At 45.7% G+C, this 19,391-nt stretch overlaps 1 protein-coding gene across 3 annotated transcripts in view; it reads left to right on the plus strand.

The window, feature by feature from the left end:
* mrvi1 (murine retrovirus integration site 1 homolog) overlaps positions 1 to 19,391 on the plus strand; it is a 147,259-nt gene that overhangs the window by 72,426 nt on the left and 55,442 nt on the right. For all 3 annotated transcript variants that reach the window (XM_055649348.1, XM_055649349.1, XM_055649351.1), the window contains 4 exons: positions 12,551 to 12,677; positions 13,080 to 13,236; positions 14,578 to 14,665; positions 15,772 to 15,981. In XM_055649348.1, the coding sequence (XP_055505323.1) occupies positions 12,551 to 12,677; positions 13,080 to 13,236; positions 14,578 to 14,665; positions 15,772 to 15,981 (582 nt within the window). The remainder of the gene's footprint in view (positions 1 to 12,550; positions 12,678 to 13,079; positions 13,237 to 14,577; positions 14,666 to 15,771; positions 15,982 to 19,391) is intronic.

Below are 19,391 nucleotides of genomic sequence, written 5' to 3' on the forward strand. Positions count from 1 at the left end.
GAAGGGACACGATTAAAGGTTGTAGGAGTCATGCGGCTCGGTAGGGTGGATGTGGAAGGAGATTCGACCTTGGGAAAGCCTAGAATCAGGGAGAGTGATATTATTTTTATGGGAGTGATTTTAAGCTCTCTTCCTCATCGAGCTGTGGGTGTAGTTCAGATCATGGCTGCACATCAGCAGGTTACATAGTTGATGGAGGATGAGTGGTTGGTTTCATGAGCATAAGAATTGGAAGAGGACGAGGTCATTTGTGATCTTTCAGTAAGATCATCGTTGATGGACCATGAAACAGAACAGCACAGACACATTCCTTTTGGTCCACGTGTCCACGCCAACCATAATGCCAAATTAAACTGCACTGTCTCTTTCTATTCCGCCCTGCTTGTGTGTCTAACTTGCCCCACACATCTCCTTTTAACTATCCCCTTCTGACCAGAAAGTTACAGTATGCACCCTAGTATTTGCCAAATCCATCCTCGGAAAAAGAATACATACCTGATATATCCCTCTCATAATTTACTACCCTATCTGCTTTAGGTGCCAATTTCACACAGTCTTTGAGGCAGAAATGGATTCTTGGTAGGCAAGTGTAATGAAAGGTTATCTTGGGTTGGCGGGAGTGCAGAGTTCAGCCAACAGGTTGAGCAGCCATTATTATCTTATCAATGAGTCATTGAGGAACTGAGTGGCCTGCACCTGCTCTTCACTGGTCTGTTTGTGTCCATCTTTGTATGTGATGGAGGTGCAGAGAACATCAAAGGTGTTGCGGATGTAAGTGGGGATGGGGAGGGGAAGAAGCACCCAGTTAAGTGAGGAAGAAGTAGGTTCTGTGGGTCAAGAACAGGATGAAACAATGGGTTTACACAGACTGTGGACTTTGGGGCGGTGGTGGAAATAGACCTGGTGGAATTGGGCCACTGAACCTGTGTCCTTGCTGGGAAGGTCTCCAGCGGTGAGCACGTATGGGTGGCCGTGATCCAAGGAAGGTACAAGGACCGAGAGCTGATGTTTGGCCTCATTGAGGAAGAGGTCATTTCATCCGACAACAACAGCCCCACATTGTCAGAAGGTTTGTTGACAGTGATGGGATTACTGCATAATTGTTAAAAATAAAATGGCAGGCACTGTAAATCTGAAATGCTCAGCAGGCCAGGCAGCATCTGTGGAAAGTGAAACAGAATGAATGTTCAAGTCATTGTCAGAAGTGAATGTGCTACAAAACAGCAACAATCAGTAGTCTCCAAACGAGGTCATTTACCTGAAACATTGACTCTTTCATAGATTATGTTGTCGAGCTGTTCAGCATGGAAACGGGCCCTTCAGACAACCCAGTCTGCGCTGGCCAAGTTGGGCTTGTCCCATTGTCTACATTTGGCACATATCCCGTCCGAAGCCTTTGTATTCATTTCCAAATCTGTCCAAATGCCTTTTAAAATATGTAATTGTATCTGCTTCTGTAGCTTGCTCTGGCAGCTCATTCCAGATACCAACTACCCAGGGTGATAATGTTGCCTCTGAGGTCCATCTTAAACCTCTCCTCTCTCACTTTAACCCCCGTAATGTCTGCTTGGGAAATAGACTGTCAGTGTTCTTTAACCCTGCCTGTCATAATCTTGTACAGTTCAATCAAGTCACCCCTCAGCCTCCTGGGCTCCAAAGAAAAAGAGTCCCAACCTATCCACCTTCTCTCTAAACTCAAGCTCGCAAGCCCCAGTAAAGGCCCGGTGAATCTCTTCTGCACCTTTTCCAACTTAATGACACCCTTCCTATAGCTGGGCGACCAGAACTGCACACAGTACTCCAAGTGTGGTCTCACTAACAACTTGTAAAGCTGCATCACGACGTGCCAACTTTTCATTTCTGTCTCTCTAGAAACATGCTTTGTGCTTGTTTTACATTATTATACTGACTTGTTAACCTGAGACATAACTTTTAGTGACAGCATGTGTGCTGCCACCTTTAACTCCCTATTTATCAAGATACTATTTTAACTTTGCCTTACCAGTATTCAAAGACTCTGTTGCCACTGCCTTTTGTGGAAGAGAGTTCGAAAGACTCTGAGAAAATGTTTTAAATTTCTTTCTTAAATGGGCAATTCCTTCTTTTTAAACAGTGACCCCCTACTTCTAGATTCCCTTACAAGATGAAACATTCCCACCACAACCATCCTGGCAATGTTCATTAACATCTTTTATAATTCAGTAAGGAGTGCTTAATTGTCATGTACTGTCAACGGGACAATGAAATTCTTATTTACTGCAGCTTTACAGGCCTATAAATGCAATTAAATATTCATAAACCTATAATAATCAATAAAACAAATTAATAACCATAATACTAGGTAACCATAATAGTGCAAAACCAAAGTCTGTAGTCAAAGATACAGTCCACAGAAGATCATAGTTGCTGAGCTTTGTGTTGTGCAGTGTTCAAGAGCCTAATGTTGCTGGGAAGAAACTATTCATGGTTTTCAGGCCCCTGTACCTTCTTCCCAATAGTAGTAACGAGATGGCCAAATATAATAACTTGTAAAACAGAAAGTGCTGGAGGAACTTAACAGGATAGATTGCATCTGTAGAGGGAATGGACAGGCAAAGTTTCAGGGCGAGACACTTCTTCAGACTATGATAACGAAATATGATGAGGTGGCCAATTATTTAGTTGAAGAGAACGATGTTTAGCTCTTTGAATTCTACAGATATCAGTCATGACAGAGGTTGATACACGCACATCCTCAATATCAGGATTCACATTGATGACCGGAACCTCTGGTTAACGCGTCTGTTCAGGGAAGGGGCAAATGTGAAATAAGATGACAAAGTGAGAATAGCAACAGCGGCTAATCTCTTTCATGATCTCAGCTTATTTCCCGTTTGAGAGGAAGCCAGTCCTATTTCTAAATTGTAGTGTTCTGTTACTTCTGTGTAAGTAATTGTCAATCTCACCTCACAGCCACAGTTGATGCAATGCTGATGCAGAGTCGAGAATAGTTCATAACCCCAGTTTCGGGAGCATCTCTGCAATATAAACTTCTCCAGCTGGTGTTAACGGCTTTTTTTTATCGCCTTTGCATTTAAAAAAAATAATGCTACAAGTCCCAGCAAAATTTGATTTTGGTGTGAACAAACGTGCAATTACCAGACAAAAACATTTTAGTGCTCAGAGGCATTAATTTGCAGCGCACCACTTCACTGTGGTACCATGGCAGCAGACACGTTGCTTCAGGTGACCTCTCGCAAGATGCGGCTACAGAGTTGGGTACATTTCCAATTATTTCCCCCTGTGCATCGATCATAAATGAGCAGAACCACAAGTCAAACTGAACAGTTTTTTTTCGTTTCAAGTTACTGTGCAGCATCTCAGTATTTTGGACATGGTTCTGCCTTCAAACTGGGATACATCTATTTTACTGATTTAGGCTGAAATAGAGTCAAACAGCAGAGAAACAGAATCCTCAGCCCAACATCCATGCCAACCAAGATGCCCCATTTAAGATAGCCCCACTTCCCTGTGTTTGTCCCATTTCCCTTAAAACCTTTCCTATCCATGTACATGTCCAAGTGTCTTTAAAATGTTGTTATTGTACTTGCCCTGGCTACTTTAATTGGCAGCTTGTTCCATAAACCCACCACCTTCTGTTTTGAGAAAGTTGTCCCTTGCGTTCTTATCAAATCTTTCCACTCTTACCTTAAACCTATGCCCTCTGGTTCTTAAAGATAGGCACAAAATACTGGAGTGACTCAGCCAGGCAAGCAGCATCTCTAGATAGAAGGAATGGGTGACTTTTCGGATTGAGACCCTTTTTCAGACTGAAGAAGGGACTCGACCCAAAACCTTCTCCAACCCGATATCTTCCATCCAGAGATGCTGCCTGTCAGGCTGAGTTACTCCAGCATTTCAGTTTAAACCAGCATCTGCAGTTCTTCCCTACACATTCCATCTGGTTCCTGAATCCCCTCCTTTGGGAATAGGCTGTCATTCACCCTATCTATTCTCTTCATTAATGTTATACCCTTCTATAAGATGCTTATTCCAGGATGCGAAGGGATATCATCTGGCGTGGTACCACCCCTCTGACAGTGCAGCACTTCTGTACCATCCCCACAACACTGCAGCGCTGCACAACTGCCCATCCAACAGTTGCCCTCAACACTGACCCTCTGACATTGCATCGCTTGCTCAGTACTGTCCTTGTGACAGTATCGCACTCCCTCAGTTACTGTCTGTGTGACTGTGTCACACTCCCTCAGTACAGTCCCTCTGACAGTGCTCTCTTCCCTGCACTGGGAAGTGCTGCATGCTCGCTCACCTTGTGGGTTTGAGTAACAGGGAGATAGAAACATAGACATAGAAACATAGAAATTAGGTGCAGGAGTAGGCCATTCGGCCCTTCGAGCCTGCACCGCCATTCAATATGATCATGGCTGATCATCCAACTCAGTATCCCGTACCTGCCTTCTCTCCATACCCCCTGATCCCCTTAGCCACAAGGGCCACATCTAACTCCCTCTTAAATATAGCCAATGAACTGGCCTCAACTACCCTCTGTGGCAGAGAGTTCCAGAGATTCACCACTCTCTGCGTGAAAAAAAGTTCTTCTCATCTCGGTTTTAAAGGATTTCCCCTTTATCCTTAAGCTGTGACCCCTTGTCCTGGACTTCTCTAACATCGGGAACAATCTTCCTGCATCTAGCCTGTCCAACCCCTTAAGAATTTTGTAAGTTTCTATAAGATCCCCTCTCAATCTTCTAAATTCTAGAGAGTATAAACCAAGTCTATCCAGTCTTTCTTCATAAGACAGTCCTGACATCCCAGGAATCAGTCTGGTGAACCGTCTCTGCACTCCCTCTATGGCAATAATGTCCTTCCTCAGATTTGGAGACCAAAACTGTACGCAATACTCCAGGTGTGGTCTCAGCAAGACCCTGTACAACTGCAGTAGAACCTCTCTGCTCCTATACTCAAATCCTTTTGCAATGAAAGCTAACATACCATTCGCTTTCTTTACTGCCTGCTGCACCTGCATGCCTACCTTCAATGACTGGTGTACCATGACACCCAGGTCTCGCTGCATCTCCCCCTTTCCCAATCGGCCACCATTTAGATAATAGTCTGCTTTCCTATTTTTGCCACCAAAATGGATAACCTCACATTTATCCACATTATACTGCATCTGCCAAACATTTGCCCACTCACCCAGCCTATCCAAGTCACCCTGCAGTCTCCTAGCATCCTCCTCACAGCTAACACTGCCCCCCAGCTTAGTGTCATCCGCAAACTTGGAGATATTGCCTTCAATTCCCTCATCCAGATCATTAATATATATTGTAAATAGATGTTGGATAAGTTGGAATATTTTTGATAAAGTGAACGCTCACAGTCTTTTTCCCCGTGGTAGTGGATTCCAAAACTAAAGAGCATAGGATTAAGGGGAGAGATTTAAGAACAACCTCAGGGGAAATCTTTTTTCTCAGAGGGTAGTCTGTATCTGGAATGAGTTGCCGGAAGTAGCTATAGAAGCAGATTCAATTACAACCTTTAATGGACAGCGGAGAGATAGAAGGGTTCACAGGGTTATGGGCCAAATGCTGACAAATGAGACTAGTTCAATATGTCACTAGGTCAGCATAGACAAGGAAGGCCAAAGGGTCTGTTTTCGTGCTGTTCAACTCTATGACTCGAAGATCAGACTGTATCATGGGATCAAGTTTGCAATAGGAAGGTAATCTGGGTGATGTCTGTGGTGCTTGACTGCAGTCTGGGGGGTTACTGGGTTTGTGTTTTTTATCATTCTCATATCTGCAAACACATTTTCTCCAAGAAATAATGCAGAACAATTTCAGTTTCATTATCAGGGTTAACATTTGTTTTTGTAGAACTATAAATAAACTTGGATATCATTGTGAATCATGGTGCTGTAATGCACGGTTTTATTATAATTAATGAAGCAATAACATCATTTCTTTGCCTGCATTTCTGGCTTTTAGGCAAGGTCAGTTAAAGTGACACTCCCCTTGAATACACCAACCATCGTGCAACAGTGCAGTGGCTCAGACAGGTTTGCTGTTGTGTACATTTAAAGGATGATCCTCAAAATAATGGCAACAGATAGTCTGGTGTGGAGTCTGTTGCCCCATTGTCAGTTGAGGGTCTTTGTGGAGTGACTTTGTCCTGTACTGAGTCGGTGTCTGATGTAGGGTTGGGGTGTGGTCTTGTTCTCACTTCTGATTAACCCATTCGGAATTAGGGTGTGATGAGTCATTTCGCACAGAAACAGCTCCTTCAGCCCATCCAGTTCATGTCAGCCATCAAGCACCCATTTACACAAATCCTACATTAATCACAACGTGCCTGGCAATCTGGGAAGCATCCACCACACCTAATTGATAGAACGATGTCCAGCAGTCTGTTGGATGCCTCCACTGCCCCCACACCACAATGCTGGCTCAACGCTGCCTCCAGAGGTAGAGAGAGAAACTGTTCTAATGTGGTAGACATTATCACGTCCCATTACACAGCCACAGACAGCCAGGCAAGTTCAGTAGAGTACAAGTGTGTAGGAAGAAACTGCAGATGCTGGTTTAAATCGAAGATAGACACAAAAAACTGAAGTAACTCCACGGGACAGGCAGCAGCATCTTTGGAGGGAAGAAATGGGTGGACGTTTCGGATTGACACGAAACATCACCCATTCCTTCTCTCCAGAGGTAGAAGCTGCCTGTCCAGCTATGTTACTCCAGCTTTTTGTGTCTATCTTCAGTAGAGTGCAATCTGATTCTGAACCTAAGACCCTGAGCCTTGTGCAAGGAATGAGCGGATGAGGATAGACTCTTTAGAGAGAGTTGTGGGTGCAAGTGGTATTGATGCGAGTGGTGGGTTGTAATGAGATGGCGTCATGGGTAGGATGAGATAAAATCAAGAGCGTTTAACTGTCCTATGTACCGACAACAGAACAAGGAAATCGTTGCTTGCTGCAGCTTAACAGGCCCATTAACACAATAACACAAAGATAAATATATAAATGATTGACCATAATTCTAAGTAATCATCATAGTGCAAAATTGAAGTGTGTAGTGCAACTGGAGACACAGTCCATAGAAGATCATAGTTGCTGAGGTTAGTATTGTGCAGTGTTCAAGAGCCTGATGATTGGTGGGAAGAAGCTGTTCTTGAACCTGCAGTTCACGGTTCCCAGGCTCCTGTACCTACTTCTCGATGGTGGAGGTGAGATGAGAGTGCGGCCAGGGTGATGTGAGTCTTTCATGCACCTCTTGTAGAGGGGCACCTCTATCGATGGTGGGGAGGTCGGTACCTGTGATGGACGGGGCACTGTCAAGGAGAAGGAGGGATATGGATGGTTGTGACACTTATGGGTGTGGAAGGGTGCCAGTAGGAAGGGCCACCAGCTGAGGGGTGGTGTAGCAGGAGGGATTTGGTTTGGAGGTATGTAGCAGGCGGGTGACTATAGCAGTCGGTTATCAAGGGAGAGTTTGAACGCAGGGGAAGGGTGCAGGATGCTGTAGAGTTTTGAGGCTTATGGTCAGAGGCTGCAAGGTGTGTTTGACTTCAGTGAACTAATCCGCCTGGATGCCAGTCACGTTCTTTGTGCTCTTCTGAGCACAGCATTCTAGCAGTGGGATGAGTGTTGCGACGACGGAGTGAACCATTGCACAGAAACTTCAGAAATGTCACTTCGACATTCAGTATTTCAAAATTATTTTGCCAGAAATATTTGGCAGTTAAACAATGGATATTGGACCTGGCCACGGGCCGCTGTTCGCTGGGCGTCCTGGTGCACGAACCGGGAAGCAGACAGGAGGCCTGTGGAAACTCCTCCGTCCTCCATGGAGTCTAAACCCGAATGGCTGAATAAGCTATCGCACACGTTATTGAGCTCCCTCAGTGCTGCCCCTCCCATAGTGCGGTGCTCCCATTCGCGGGTCCAGGCAGCGGGCAGTCGACGGCCACACAGCGGTCGGCTGCCTGCCCCTTTTCCGGGGTTACGTCCGTGCCCGCGGTGTCCACGGGGACTGTGGAGGCCTTCCGTGAACGCTGGTCACCGCAGGAGGTCGAATGTATTATTGATAAAAATGTTAATATTTTAATTTGATAACTTTCTTTGTAAAATGCCAATATAGGTATTCTCTGATCGTGTTACTACTTTGTACTTTTGTTTGTTATCAATAAAAGCATTTTGTATGAAAAAAATAGTGCGGTGCTCTCTCAGTACCACCTTGACTGCGAGTTGGTACTCTAGTTTATCCCTGCTGCATTGACTGTGTTTCCCTGCCTGCGTTGCATATCGAGTTACAGCTGGCCCAGTGCAGGATGTAAATCAGTGGAGAATGCCCTGCACCTCAACGTAGTATCGAGCGACTGGGCTGGTGCCAAACTGATGATCTAAGCTCAGGAAAGCAGCAGATCAGCAGGACACTCGGTTCTTGACGCAGAGCCCAGCACTATCAATCCTTATCCTGTAGGGGCCTGCATTAGATCTCATAAACGTGCTTTGATCTCCACCTGGCCTGGGAGACAAGTGCTGCCTGTATGCAGTGATCACCGCTTCCAATGTAAAGCTATTCTGTTGATAGCTCCTCTCTCCTGGCTAGATCTCCTGGCAGACGGCAGGGGACTGCACCGGTTGAGATTTTCCCAGGGATTGCGATCTGAATATGTTCACCGACAGGCCAGCATGTCCAACCAAGGACACCGCAGGAAGAGATGAAAAAGCACTGCCCTGTGCTGTGGCTGATTAAAATTTGTTCCCTGGAAAAACACAAAATGCTTGAGTAACTCAGCGGCTCAGGCAGCATCCCCGGATAACATGGAATAGGTGACGTTACGCATTGGGATCCTTCTTCAGACCCTGAAACATCACCTATCTAAGTTCTCCAGAGATGCTGCTTAGCCCATTGAATTACTCCAGCATTTTGTGCCTTTCCTAGAGAAACCAGCATCTGCAGTTCCCTGTTTCTACGAGCCCCCCCCTCCCTTTGGGTAGTTTGTATGGAATTTGGCCACTGCTCATAGGTGGTGGAGGGAATTCATATTTTATGATGTGGAGGAGGTTCTGATCAGCGAGCTTCATTGTCCCAGACAGCGCTAAGCTTGTGAGTGTGTTGGAGCTGCATTCATTCATTCAGGCAAGTGGACAGTGTCCCATCACACTCCTGACGTGCCTTGTTGATGGTGCAAAGGCTTTGGGTTGTGTGTCAGTTGGACAGTTCTGACAGTTTGGCTGTTTGACTTTGGTCACCTCATGAAAGGAAGGATTATAGAGGGTGCAGAAGATGCTTGCCAGGATGCTGACTGGATTAGAGAGCATAAACTGTAAGAAGAGACTGGACAAAACTTGGATTGTTTTCTCTGGAGCGTCAGATGCTGAGGGGAGACCTGATAGACAGTTATGAAATTAAGAGAGGCATAGATGATTTAAAGCAGATGTTTTTTTTTACACAGAGAGTGGTGGATGTCTCGAACGTGCTTCCATGGGTGGTGGTGGTGGAGGCAGTTGCGATAGTGGCATTAAAGAGGTTTTTATGTGGATTTGTGGGTATGAAGGGATGTAAATCACATCAAGGCAGAGGAGATTCATTTAACCTGGCATCACATTCGGCACAGACATTGTGTGCAGAAGGGCCTGTTCCTGTGCGTTACAGTTTGTTTTTCATGCTCCATATGTGTGGAGATAAATCATTGACCACAGGATCCCCAGACTCTTTGACCAGCTCCCTAGGCCAGTTTATATGTGGCATGTGTATCTGTATTTCTGATCAATGGTGAATTGTTAATTTCATTCTGAGATATATACATTTTTTTGTTTGCTCAAGAATATACAGGCGATTCTGTATTCTACCGGTCAGGTAGAAGGAAACTCGCCCTTAGGGGGTTCACTAATCGGTACCGGAAAAATTTGAGGCGTGGTATAAAATTTGCTATTATGAAGTTTATGTGAAAAAAATAAAATAAACAGAAATTTTTTTTCAAGTTACGTTTCTTGACATATAGACACGTGTAATGGAAAATCGCGATTATAGACCGAGTAATTCCCCTTCCTACTGTAGTGGGGTCATCTGTAAAGGAAAGCGGGAAAAGATTGATATAAAAACGACAAGGGAAAATAAAATAATGTTCAAATAATGTCATGACTTCAGTGGTACACCGGGCTGCGCCAGCAATGGCTGCCTCGCCAACAGTCTGTCCCTTCCTTCTTTTGTTGTTTGTTTGTATTTGTTAAATGTATGTTTCAATGTTCTTTAGCTTGTTTTATGTGGGGGTTGGGGGAAACTTTTTCTAGTCTCTTACCTCGATGAAGATGCGATTTTTTTCCGTATCGCATCTGCGCACGTCCGCACTGCGGCCTAACATCAAGGAGTTGGCGGCCTTTGCTGGAGACCGACTTCGAGAGCTCCAATGCGGGAGCCTGCGGACTTAACATCACGGAGCTCTCGATCCCTTTGCCAGGGATGCGATACGGAAAAAAAGATGAAGAAGATTGGACTTTATTGCCTTCCATTACAGTGAGGAACGTGGGGAACCCGCTGTGGCGGATGTTTATGTTAACTGTTATGTAGTTGTGTGTCTTGTTGCTTTTTTAAAAATATGGCTGTTTGGTAATTAGAATTTCACTGTACCTTAATTGGTTCATGTGACAATAAGCTGACTTTGAAACCTTGACTTCTGATACATTGGATAGAGGTGGTGACTGAGATTCGTCAGATGGACTCCTGTAAAAGGTCAGCATTGAGTCAGGAACACTGGTGTAATACCGTAAATGTCAGGTATAAATAATTCTGGTCTTCACAATTGAACAACATATCGTAGTATTTGAAGGAATACCGAATGATCAGATAATGAGAAACAATCGTGTAAGTTGGAGCTGTACAGCACGGAAACAGGCCCTTTGGCCCACCTTGCCCATGCTGACTATCTCAACATATTGGGCTAGTCCCATTTGCCTGCATTTCAGCTGCCAGAGGAAGCTAGAGAGGTGGATAGAATTACGTCTTTTAAAAGACATTTGGACTGATATATAGATAGGAATGTTTTCGAGGGCCATGGGCTAAATGCAGGCAAATGGGCCCAGTATGCCATCTTGGTTGGCAAAAACAAGTTAGACTGATCATCTTGTTTCAATGCTTTTTGCTCTGTGTCTCTATGGGAAAATGTGTTTTACGTAGTAGAGTGGGGGAAGGGCGGAGAGAGCATTGCTGTCAGGTGTTACAGAGCTCTTGTTACATCTGGATGGACGAAGATCATTAAAAGGGAACAAAAAGTACTTGGCAGAACTGTGAAGATGCAGATGATTCCCTCAAACCTGGCAGATCCGGAGCACAAGTTCCCACAGCTGCTGCCGACACTGCTGAGTATTTCCAGCAACTTCCGTTCTTATTTCCACCAACTGCGGGTATTTTTCATTTTCAACCAGAGGGCAAGGCATTACCTGGGGCAGACGTCCAAACTGCAGTGTTGAAGTCATTGAGTCAGCGAGAGGTCGCGCCATGAACAGGTTGATGGTGGAGACACTGGGGGAAGAATCTGGCGATTCCTTCAAATGTAAATGGGAAATTTCATCCAGGAAGTAAGAAATCCAGAACCAGGGGGTCACAGTCTTAGAATTAAAGGGGAGGCCATTTAAGACTGAGGTGAGAAAATAGTTTTTCACCCAGAGAGTTGTGACTTGTGGAATTCCCTGCCACAGAGGGCACTGGAGGCCAAATCACTGGATAGGTTTAAGAGAGGGTTGGATAGAGTTCTAGGGGCTAGTGGAATCAGGGGATACGGGGAGAAGGCAGGCACGGGTTATTGATTGGGGACGATCAGCCATGATCACAATGAATGGCGGTGCTGGCTCGAAGGGCCGAATGGCCTCCCCCTGCACCTATTTTCTGTTTCTATGTTTCTTTCAATGGGGTCCCATCACTGAGCAGCCGACATAGTCAATGGAGTGTATTCAGTGGAGACACACAGCATGAAGCATGGCCTTTGGTTCACCATGCCTGCACAGACCCTCACAACCCTGTACACTACCCCTCCTATTTTATTCTACCCCCCATATTCTCATCAACTCCTCCAATATTTTACCCCTTACCTACACACTGGGGGAAATTTACATTCACCTACCAACCGGCTCATGTTTGCGATGTGGGAGGTGACTGGAATGCCCAGGGGAAACCCACGCGGTCACAGGGAAAACATGCAAACTCCATACAAACAGCGCCGGAGGTCAGGATCAAACCTGTGCTGCTGAAGCCTTGAGACAACGGCTCTGCCAGCTGCACCACTGTGCCGCCAGAGGAACCCTTATCCCAGAGGTTTCCCCCATGAGGGCTCCCTGTCCATGTCTCAGGGTCTGCAAGGGACCCATAGATGGAGATTGCTTGCTGAGGTGGATAGACTCAGCCACCCATGGAAGGGCAGAACCTGTGGGCTGTTTCCTGGCAGACTGCCCCAACGTTCTCTTGCAATACCAGACCTTCCCCAAGTTACAATAATGTTTTAACTCTTGTCTGAGATCAAGCTGACAATCAAATATCATCTTGTGATTCAGAAACAGGAACCAGATGTGCAGCATTTATCTCGGGAGACTCTCGGGCAGTTACACCACCACGGCCCGTGTCCCCTCGCTGGACGGTGCAAGGGTCATGGCAGCTCAGGACACTGCCCTTCTCTGCTCGGTAAGGACAAGAGAACTACAATTCTGTGGCGCCATTCACCACTGCAGTATATCTCAGAGCACTTTGTAGCCAATAGAACCGCTGTGGTCACTACTGAGTCAAGAGTCTTTCATTGCCAGGTATAACAACAACAGAACAATAACATTCTTACTTGCTGTAAACACACAGATTACAGCAATCAATAACGCAATAAATCTTATACACACACTTCACGTTTTTCTATTCTCTACTATCTATTTTTCCTCTTTTTCTCTTCTCCAATTTTTTTTTTTTTTCCCTTCTTGTCTTTCTTATTTTCTTTTCAAAAACATATTTTCCGCTGGCCATTTGCACGCACTTGCTAACTGCAGACATGTACGACCCCTGTCATACCATTCATTATTTTGCACCGCTCTTTCACAGATGCCCTTAATCTAGAACATTGCTGGAGTTGCCAGCCATTTGGAATCCAGAAGCACTTTAGACCATTGTCGTTGGGTCGACATCGAGAGGGAGTTGAGAAACCTTCACCATCAGAGGAGCACCGGACTGAAGCGGGAGAGGCACAGACCGCAGCCAGGTGAGATCACCTTGCACGAACATCATGGTCTGTCTACACTTGAGCCAGTGGTACTTGCCACTGGACCTGACTGCCGGAGGATAGTCATCCTTAGAGGTCAGGCCTGGAACTACAGGTCTCAGCTCCAGGCCTAGGGTAGCACCTAACCACAGCGGGTCTGCTGCATGGGACAGAGGGTTGGTGGAAGATCAGCATCTTTCCCCGTGCTTGGAAATATCCAGAGAGGAAGGAAGGATCTGCATTTCAGTAGCACACATCCCATCTCTTTCAGGATGTCCAAAGCCCTCCCCAGCCAATGCAACACTTATTTGGAAGTGTTATAATGCTATAGAGCTGTACAGTAAGGAAACAGGCCCTGCAGCCCACACTGTTCATACTGATGAATTGTCATATTGGGCTAATCCCATTTGGCCCATTTGGCCCATAGCCCTCCAACCCCTCCATTCCATATATCTGTCCAAACATATTTTGAAAGTTGTAATTATATCCGCTTCTCTAGCATGTTCTGGCAGTGAATTCCAGATACAGACTAGTCTGAGTGAAATAGTTGTCCCTCAGATCCCTTTTAAATCTCTCCCCTTTCACCTTAATCCGATGCCTTCTAGTATTAGAATACTCTACCTTTGGGAAAAGACTGTGCGTGTTCACGTTATCTATGCCCCTCGTGATCTTGTACACTTTAATGAGGTCCTCCTTCAGTCTCCTACGCTCCATGATAAAAAGTCCCAGCATATCCAACATCTCCCTACAAGTCAAGCCCGTAAGCCCAGGTGACATCCTTGTGAATCTCTTTGGAACCTTTCCGACCTTAATGACATCCTTCCTATTGCTGGGCGACCTGAACCACACACAGCACTTCAAGTGTGGTCTCGCCAACTACTTGTACAGTTGTATTATGATGTCCCAACGTTTTTGCTCAGTACTTTCCCCAATGAAGGCAAGCATGCCAAAGGTCACCTTCTCGTGTCTCAGACACCCCCATCATGGGGAAAGGATTCATACCATCTACCCTACCGACCCCATCATGAATTTGTCTATCCCCCCTCAGTCTCGTATCATGGGAGGTACAAAGCTATGACTCCACAAAAACAGGGTCAAACAATCCGTCAAATGTTTTACTGGAAGCATTTAAGGAGGAAATGTTAATTTGCTAAAATGGGGATGAAAATATAGGCATCTTGGACAGCATGGACAAGTTTGGGCCAAATGGTCTTTTTCTTTGTTGTCTGAATGTCTGAACTGCAGCCTAATACAGTTTACGCTAAGCAAGTAGATTGTTTTCCTGTTTTGGCATCACTCTCAAATCAATTCTTTGTTTTGTTAATTGTTTTGGTCCACAAGGAACATCTTGGGCGGAACCAAGTCCCTGAAGGCAGATGATGAGCCAGCACTGAGCCCAGAGGCTGAAGCACAGCTTCCTGCCACCACTGTGAGTCTGAGTCCGAATTCCTCTGAAGAAGTGCTAACAATGACCAGGGCCACATGATCTAAATTCAGAATCCTTCAAATACTTCATCCATGTTTGGAATCTGTCCCCTGTGGCCGGCCTTCCATTGCTGGCAATTTTGTCTGGATTCCACAGGGAGAGAAGAGCTTCGATAATCTACTGATCTTTATCCAACAACATATTTCTGTTTCCTCATTCCTGCTCCTTGAACAGAAAAGCCAGACACAGCTAATTACTGCATGACAATAATACACTATAGCATAATGGGAATGGTTGCATCACACTGCATAATGAGTCTCTTCGTCTCCCCATCCCTGTGCTAGCCCCTTGAGAGAGCTCTGCATCCAGCCCCACTAGGAGAGCCACAGAGCCCCACAGCATGGAACTAGGCCCTTCAGCCCATCATGTCCATGCTACCAAGTTGGCAAGCTGGGCTGGTCCCATTTGCCTGCATTTAGCCCGTATTCCTCTAAACCCTCCCCATCCAAACATCTTTAAAAGTCGTAACTGTATCCACTTCTATAGCTTTCTTTGGTAGCTCATCCCAGATGCACACAACCTTCTGTTGCCTCTGAGGTCCCTCTTAAATCTCTCCTCTCTCACCATAAACCTACACTTTCTAGTTTTAGAATCCTCCCCCCTGGGACAAAAACTATGAGCGTTCACATTATCCATGGCTCCATGGTCTTGCACACCTCAGGAAGGTCACCCTCTAGCTTCCTGTGCTCCAAACAAACAAGTGCCTGCCTATCCCGCGTTCCATATAATTGAAGCTTGCAGGTCCAGGTAACATCTGAGAGGTGTGGAATTCCCACCCACAGCTGCAGGAGATGTTCAACTCTTGATTGTGAATCCCAGAGAAATGGAATTTAGCCAGACGTCTGGTGCCAAGGTGCGGGATATTAGCTACAATGCTTCCTGTAGCTCCCTTCGATGGTGGGGAAGTCGGTACCTGTGATGGACCCAGTAGTGTCTATCACTCTCAATAGTCTCATTTGTTCCATTGGCTTCCATTCAATTGGATTGTGATGCTGGAGTGAGTCAGGGTGCTCTGTGTCTGACGGACTCTCTCTTTCACACTCACACAGTTGCCAGAAGAAGAAGATTCTGCCCCGATCTCCTCCTTGCGGCTGCTGCTCAGCAACTTCACTCTACCGGGGCTCGACCCCTCCTGCCGTTCCGCTGGCTCTTCAACTCGCGGTCCTCGCTGTACTGTAGCCCCCAGCATGCCCACCCTTCCTGAGGAGGAGGAGGAAGGCTCTGAGCACCGGGACACAACGCAGAACTCTAAGCCCAACGTAAGAAATGGAAATAACGGTCATCGTGAACAAGCAGATGGGGAGACATGGGGCTGTTTAGCGTGAATGAGGATTGTGAATGAGGATTGTGACAAATTGTGTTCTAATGGCTAGACCCATCTTTCATTCATTGCAAAGATACCCACAAAGTGCTGGAGTAACTCAGCGGGTCGGGCAGCATCTCTGGATAAAAAGGTTGGGTGACGCTTCTGGTCAGATCCTTCTTCTGTTACTCCAGTACTAAGTATCTATCTTTGGTATAAACCAGCTTCTGCAGTTCTTTGTTTCTACTTCTTTCATTCATTGCAATTGTTTATCACCTTCGGTAACTCAGTAAGAATGGAAGTGAATGGAAGTTTTAAGGTTAGAGAGGTAAAGTTTAAAGGAGATGTGCGGGCCAAGTTTTTTTACACAGAGGGTGATGGGTTCCTGGAACAGTTGCCAGTGACGGTGGTGGTGGACAGACATGATAGTGGTGTTTAAGAAGCTTTTAGATAGGTGCATGGATATGCAGGGTATCGAGGGATATAGATCATGTGCAGGTTAAGGAAATTAGTTTATCTTGGCATCATGTTCAGGAGAGACATTGTGGGCCAAAGGACATGTTCCTGTACTGTTCTGTGTTCCAGGTAATGTTGACATAAATGCATATGTGGCCAAATAGGTCACAATCTCAGAGCACGGCAAAGCACGGTGGAGGCTCGTGAGGGAGCTAGTGCTTATGAGGGAGTGTATCACTACTGGGAGTTTAGCAGAATGAATGGTGATCTCCCACAGTCTCTTACACTAATCCCAGTTTATTCCCCCTTGTCCCTGTATACTCCCACCAGATTCTACCACTCAACATGGTCGATTTACAGAAGCTAATTAACCTACCGACCCACAAGCTTTTGGGATTTGGGAGGAGACCGGAGCATCCCAATGCAACTCATGTGGTCAGAGGTGGAGCATACGAATTCCTCACGGACTGGCCCTGTGATGACTGGCCCTGTGAGGCAATAGCTTTGCCCACTGCGCCATTGTATGCCCACAGTTGATCTCCGTAAATCTCCTTTTACGGTTGTGAGAGGGATCAGTCATTCTAAGCTGAAGAATCTGGAGCTAGAATCCCTCAGGATTGTGGCTTGGCATTTAGGATCATGATGAAGCGAAGGTGGAGGGTCTTTAGATCTGTGGGTCTCCAGCTGTTGAGTGTAGCTGAGTCTGACATTGATACAATTTTTGTAGATGAAGAGAAGTTGAGTTTGGATAGCAAGCTGGAATCGGACTTCCGCCTATTTCAACTCATTGACTGCTTCTACTGAGTTCATTCCTATTCCTAAACTGCAGGGCCTTAGCTGGCGAGGTTGAATCATTGAGCAAGGATATGTGTTTGGCTTCACACCAGTTTCCGGAAGGCAACGATAAGACTGATGAAGATTATGTTTCAGATGCAAAGAGATAATAAATGAATAGGGAGGTGTGAACATTCTGTGCCTGTTCAGAGATTCCATCACCACAGTACTTTATGTTCTAGGGACAGGGCAGGCTCTGTGTTTACTTGCTTTTAAACATTAATCATCAATTTAACTTCATTTGAAATTTGCTGGACACAGAATATCAGGTATCAAAAACAAGTGGGCATATGTTGAAGATGAGAGGAAGGAGTTTTAAAGGGGACCCAAAGGAATTTTTTTTTTTACAGCTAAGCAAGAAGTGCTGGAGGAACTCAGCGGGCCAGGTAGCGTCTGTGCAGGGAATTGACGAATACTGTCATGTCGGGAGTTTCCTTTAGACTCTGTTTTTACTCAGCGTAGTTGGTATCTGCAATATGATACAATAGGAGGTGGTGGAATCGGATACAAACTCCATTACCTTGTTACAGTTGTATGAATCGCAGGTTAGCTGGACTTCGCGTCACTACATTACATGAAAGATGTGCTTGAGGCTGGAGGAAAGATTCACAAGGATATCGCTGGAATGGATGTATCGAGTTTTCAGAAGAGGTTGGGACTGTTTTCCCTGAAGTCTAGTGATCTGTGAGGTGATATGATAGAGGTATATAACATTATGAAAGGTATCGATACTTTAGAACAGAAGGTTTGTTTCCCATGGTAGATCCCAGGAATATTAGCGCAGAGAATAGAAAGGAAACACTAATTACTGTAGGAAGAAAAGTCGGATCAGTGCCAAGGAGTGGAGAGACGTGAAGGATTTTTGTCAGCGTGCAGGACCGGCGTGACGTAACAGGGACAAATTTCATTTGCAGGGACTCCTGTGTTTTCTCTTCACAAACTGGTTACCGCATGAGAATGATATGAACAATGAATTCTCCAATTTCAAGTCATAGGGTCACACAGCACAGAAACATGTCCTACGGCCCAACTCATCCATGCCGACCAAGATGCCTCCATCTAATCTAGTCCCAATTGCCGATAAACCTTTCCTATCCATTTATCTGTCCAAATGTCTTTTACATGCTGTTATAGGTACCTGCCTCAACTACTTCATCTGGTCCTAATTCCATAAACCCACCACCCTCAGAGTGTAAAAGTTGCCCCTCAGGTTCCTATTAAATCTTGCCCTTCTCACCGTAAATCTATATCCTTTGTATTTGATTTCCCTACCCTGGGTAAAAGAATCTGCATTCACCCTGAATATTCACCTCATGATTTTATACACCTCCTAAATAATACCCTCCTACCCCCCTCTCTCTCACCTGCATCCCAAACTCCAATGCGCACACATTTCTCCCACCATCTGATCACCCCGCTCCTTTCCCCTTCACCGTATGCTCATCTCCGATCCTGGAGTTCCAAATTTCCCCTCTAATTCCCCTCTTTTCCCTCTACCTGACCCCTTCCACCGATATCGTCAATGAGTAATAAAGGAAGTGCTGGAGGAACTCAGCAGATCCAGCAGCATCTGTGGAGGGAATGGACAGATGACGTTTCGGTTTTGGACTCTTTTCAGGCTGATTGTGTGGAGGGAAGAAAGTTGGAAAAGAGAAGGTGGGGATGGGAAAAACCTGGCAAGTGGGCAGCCATGGTGGCGCAGTGGTAGAGTTACTGCCTTACAGCGCTTGCAGCGCCGGAGACCCGGGTTCGATCCCGACTACGGCTGCTGTCTGTATGGAGTTTGTACGTTCTCTCCGTGACCACGTTGGTTTTCTCCGAGAACCTTTGGTTTCCTTCCACACTCCAAAGACGTACAGGTTTGTAAGTTAATTGGCATGGTGGATGTGTAAAATTGTCCCTCGTGTGTGTGGGATAGTGTTAATGTGCGAGGATCGCTGGTCAGTGCAGACTCGGTGGGCTGAAGGGCCTGTTACCGCGCTGTATCTCTAAACTAAACTAAAAACGAAAGTGATAGGTGGATACAGGTGAGGTAGTGTGATTGGGGTAGGGTGGAGTAAATGGCAAGGGCTAGAG

The sequence above is a fragment of the Leucoraja erinacea genome, chromosome 18, assembly GCF_028641065.1.
Source record: "Leucoraja erinacea ecotype New England chromosome 18, Leri_hhj_1, whole genome shotgun sequence".
NCBI classification, from domain to species: Eukaryota; Metazoa; Chordata; class Chondrichthyes; order Rajiformes; family Rajidae; genus Leucoraja; species Leucoraja erinaceus.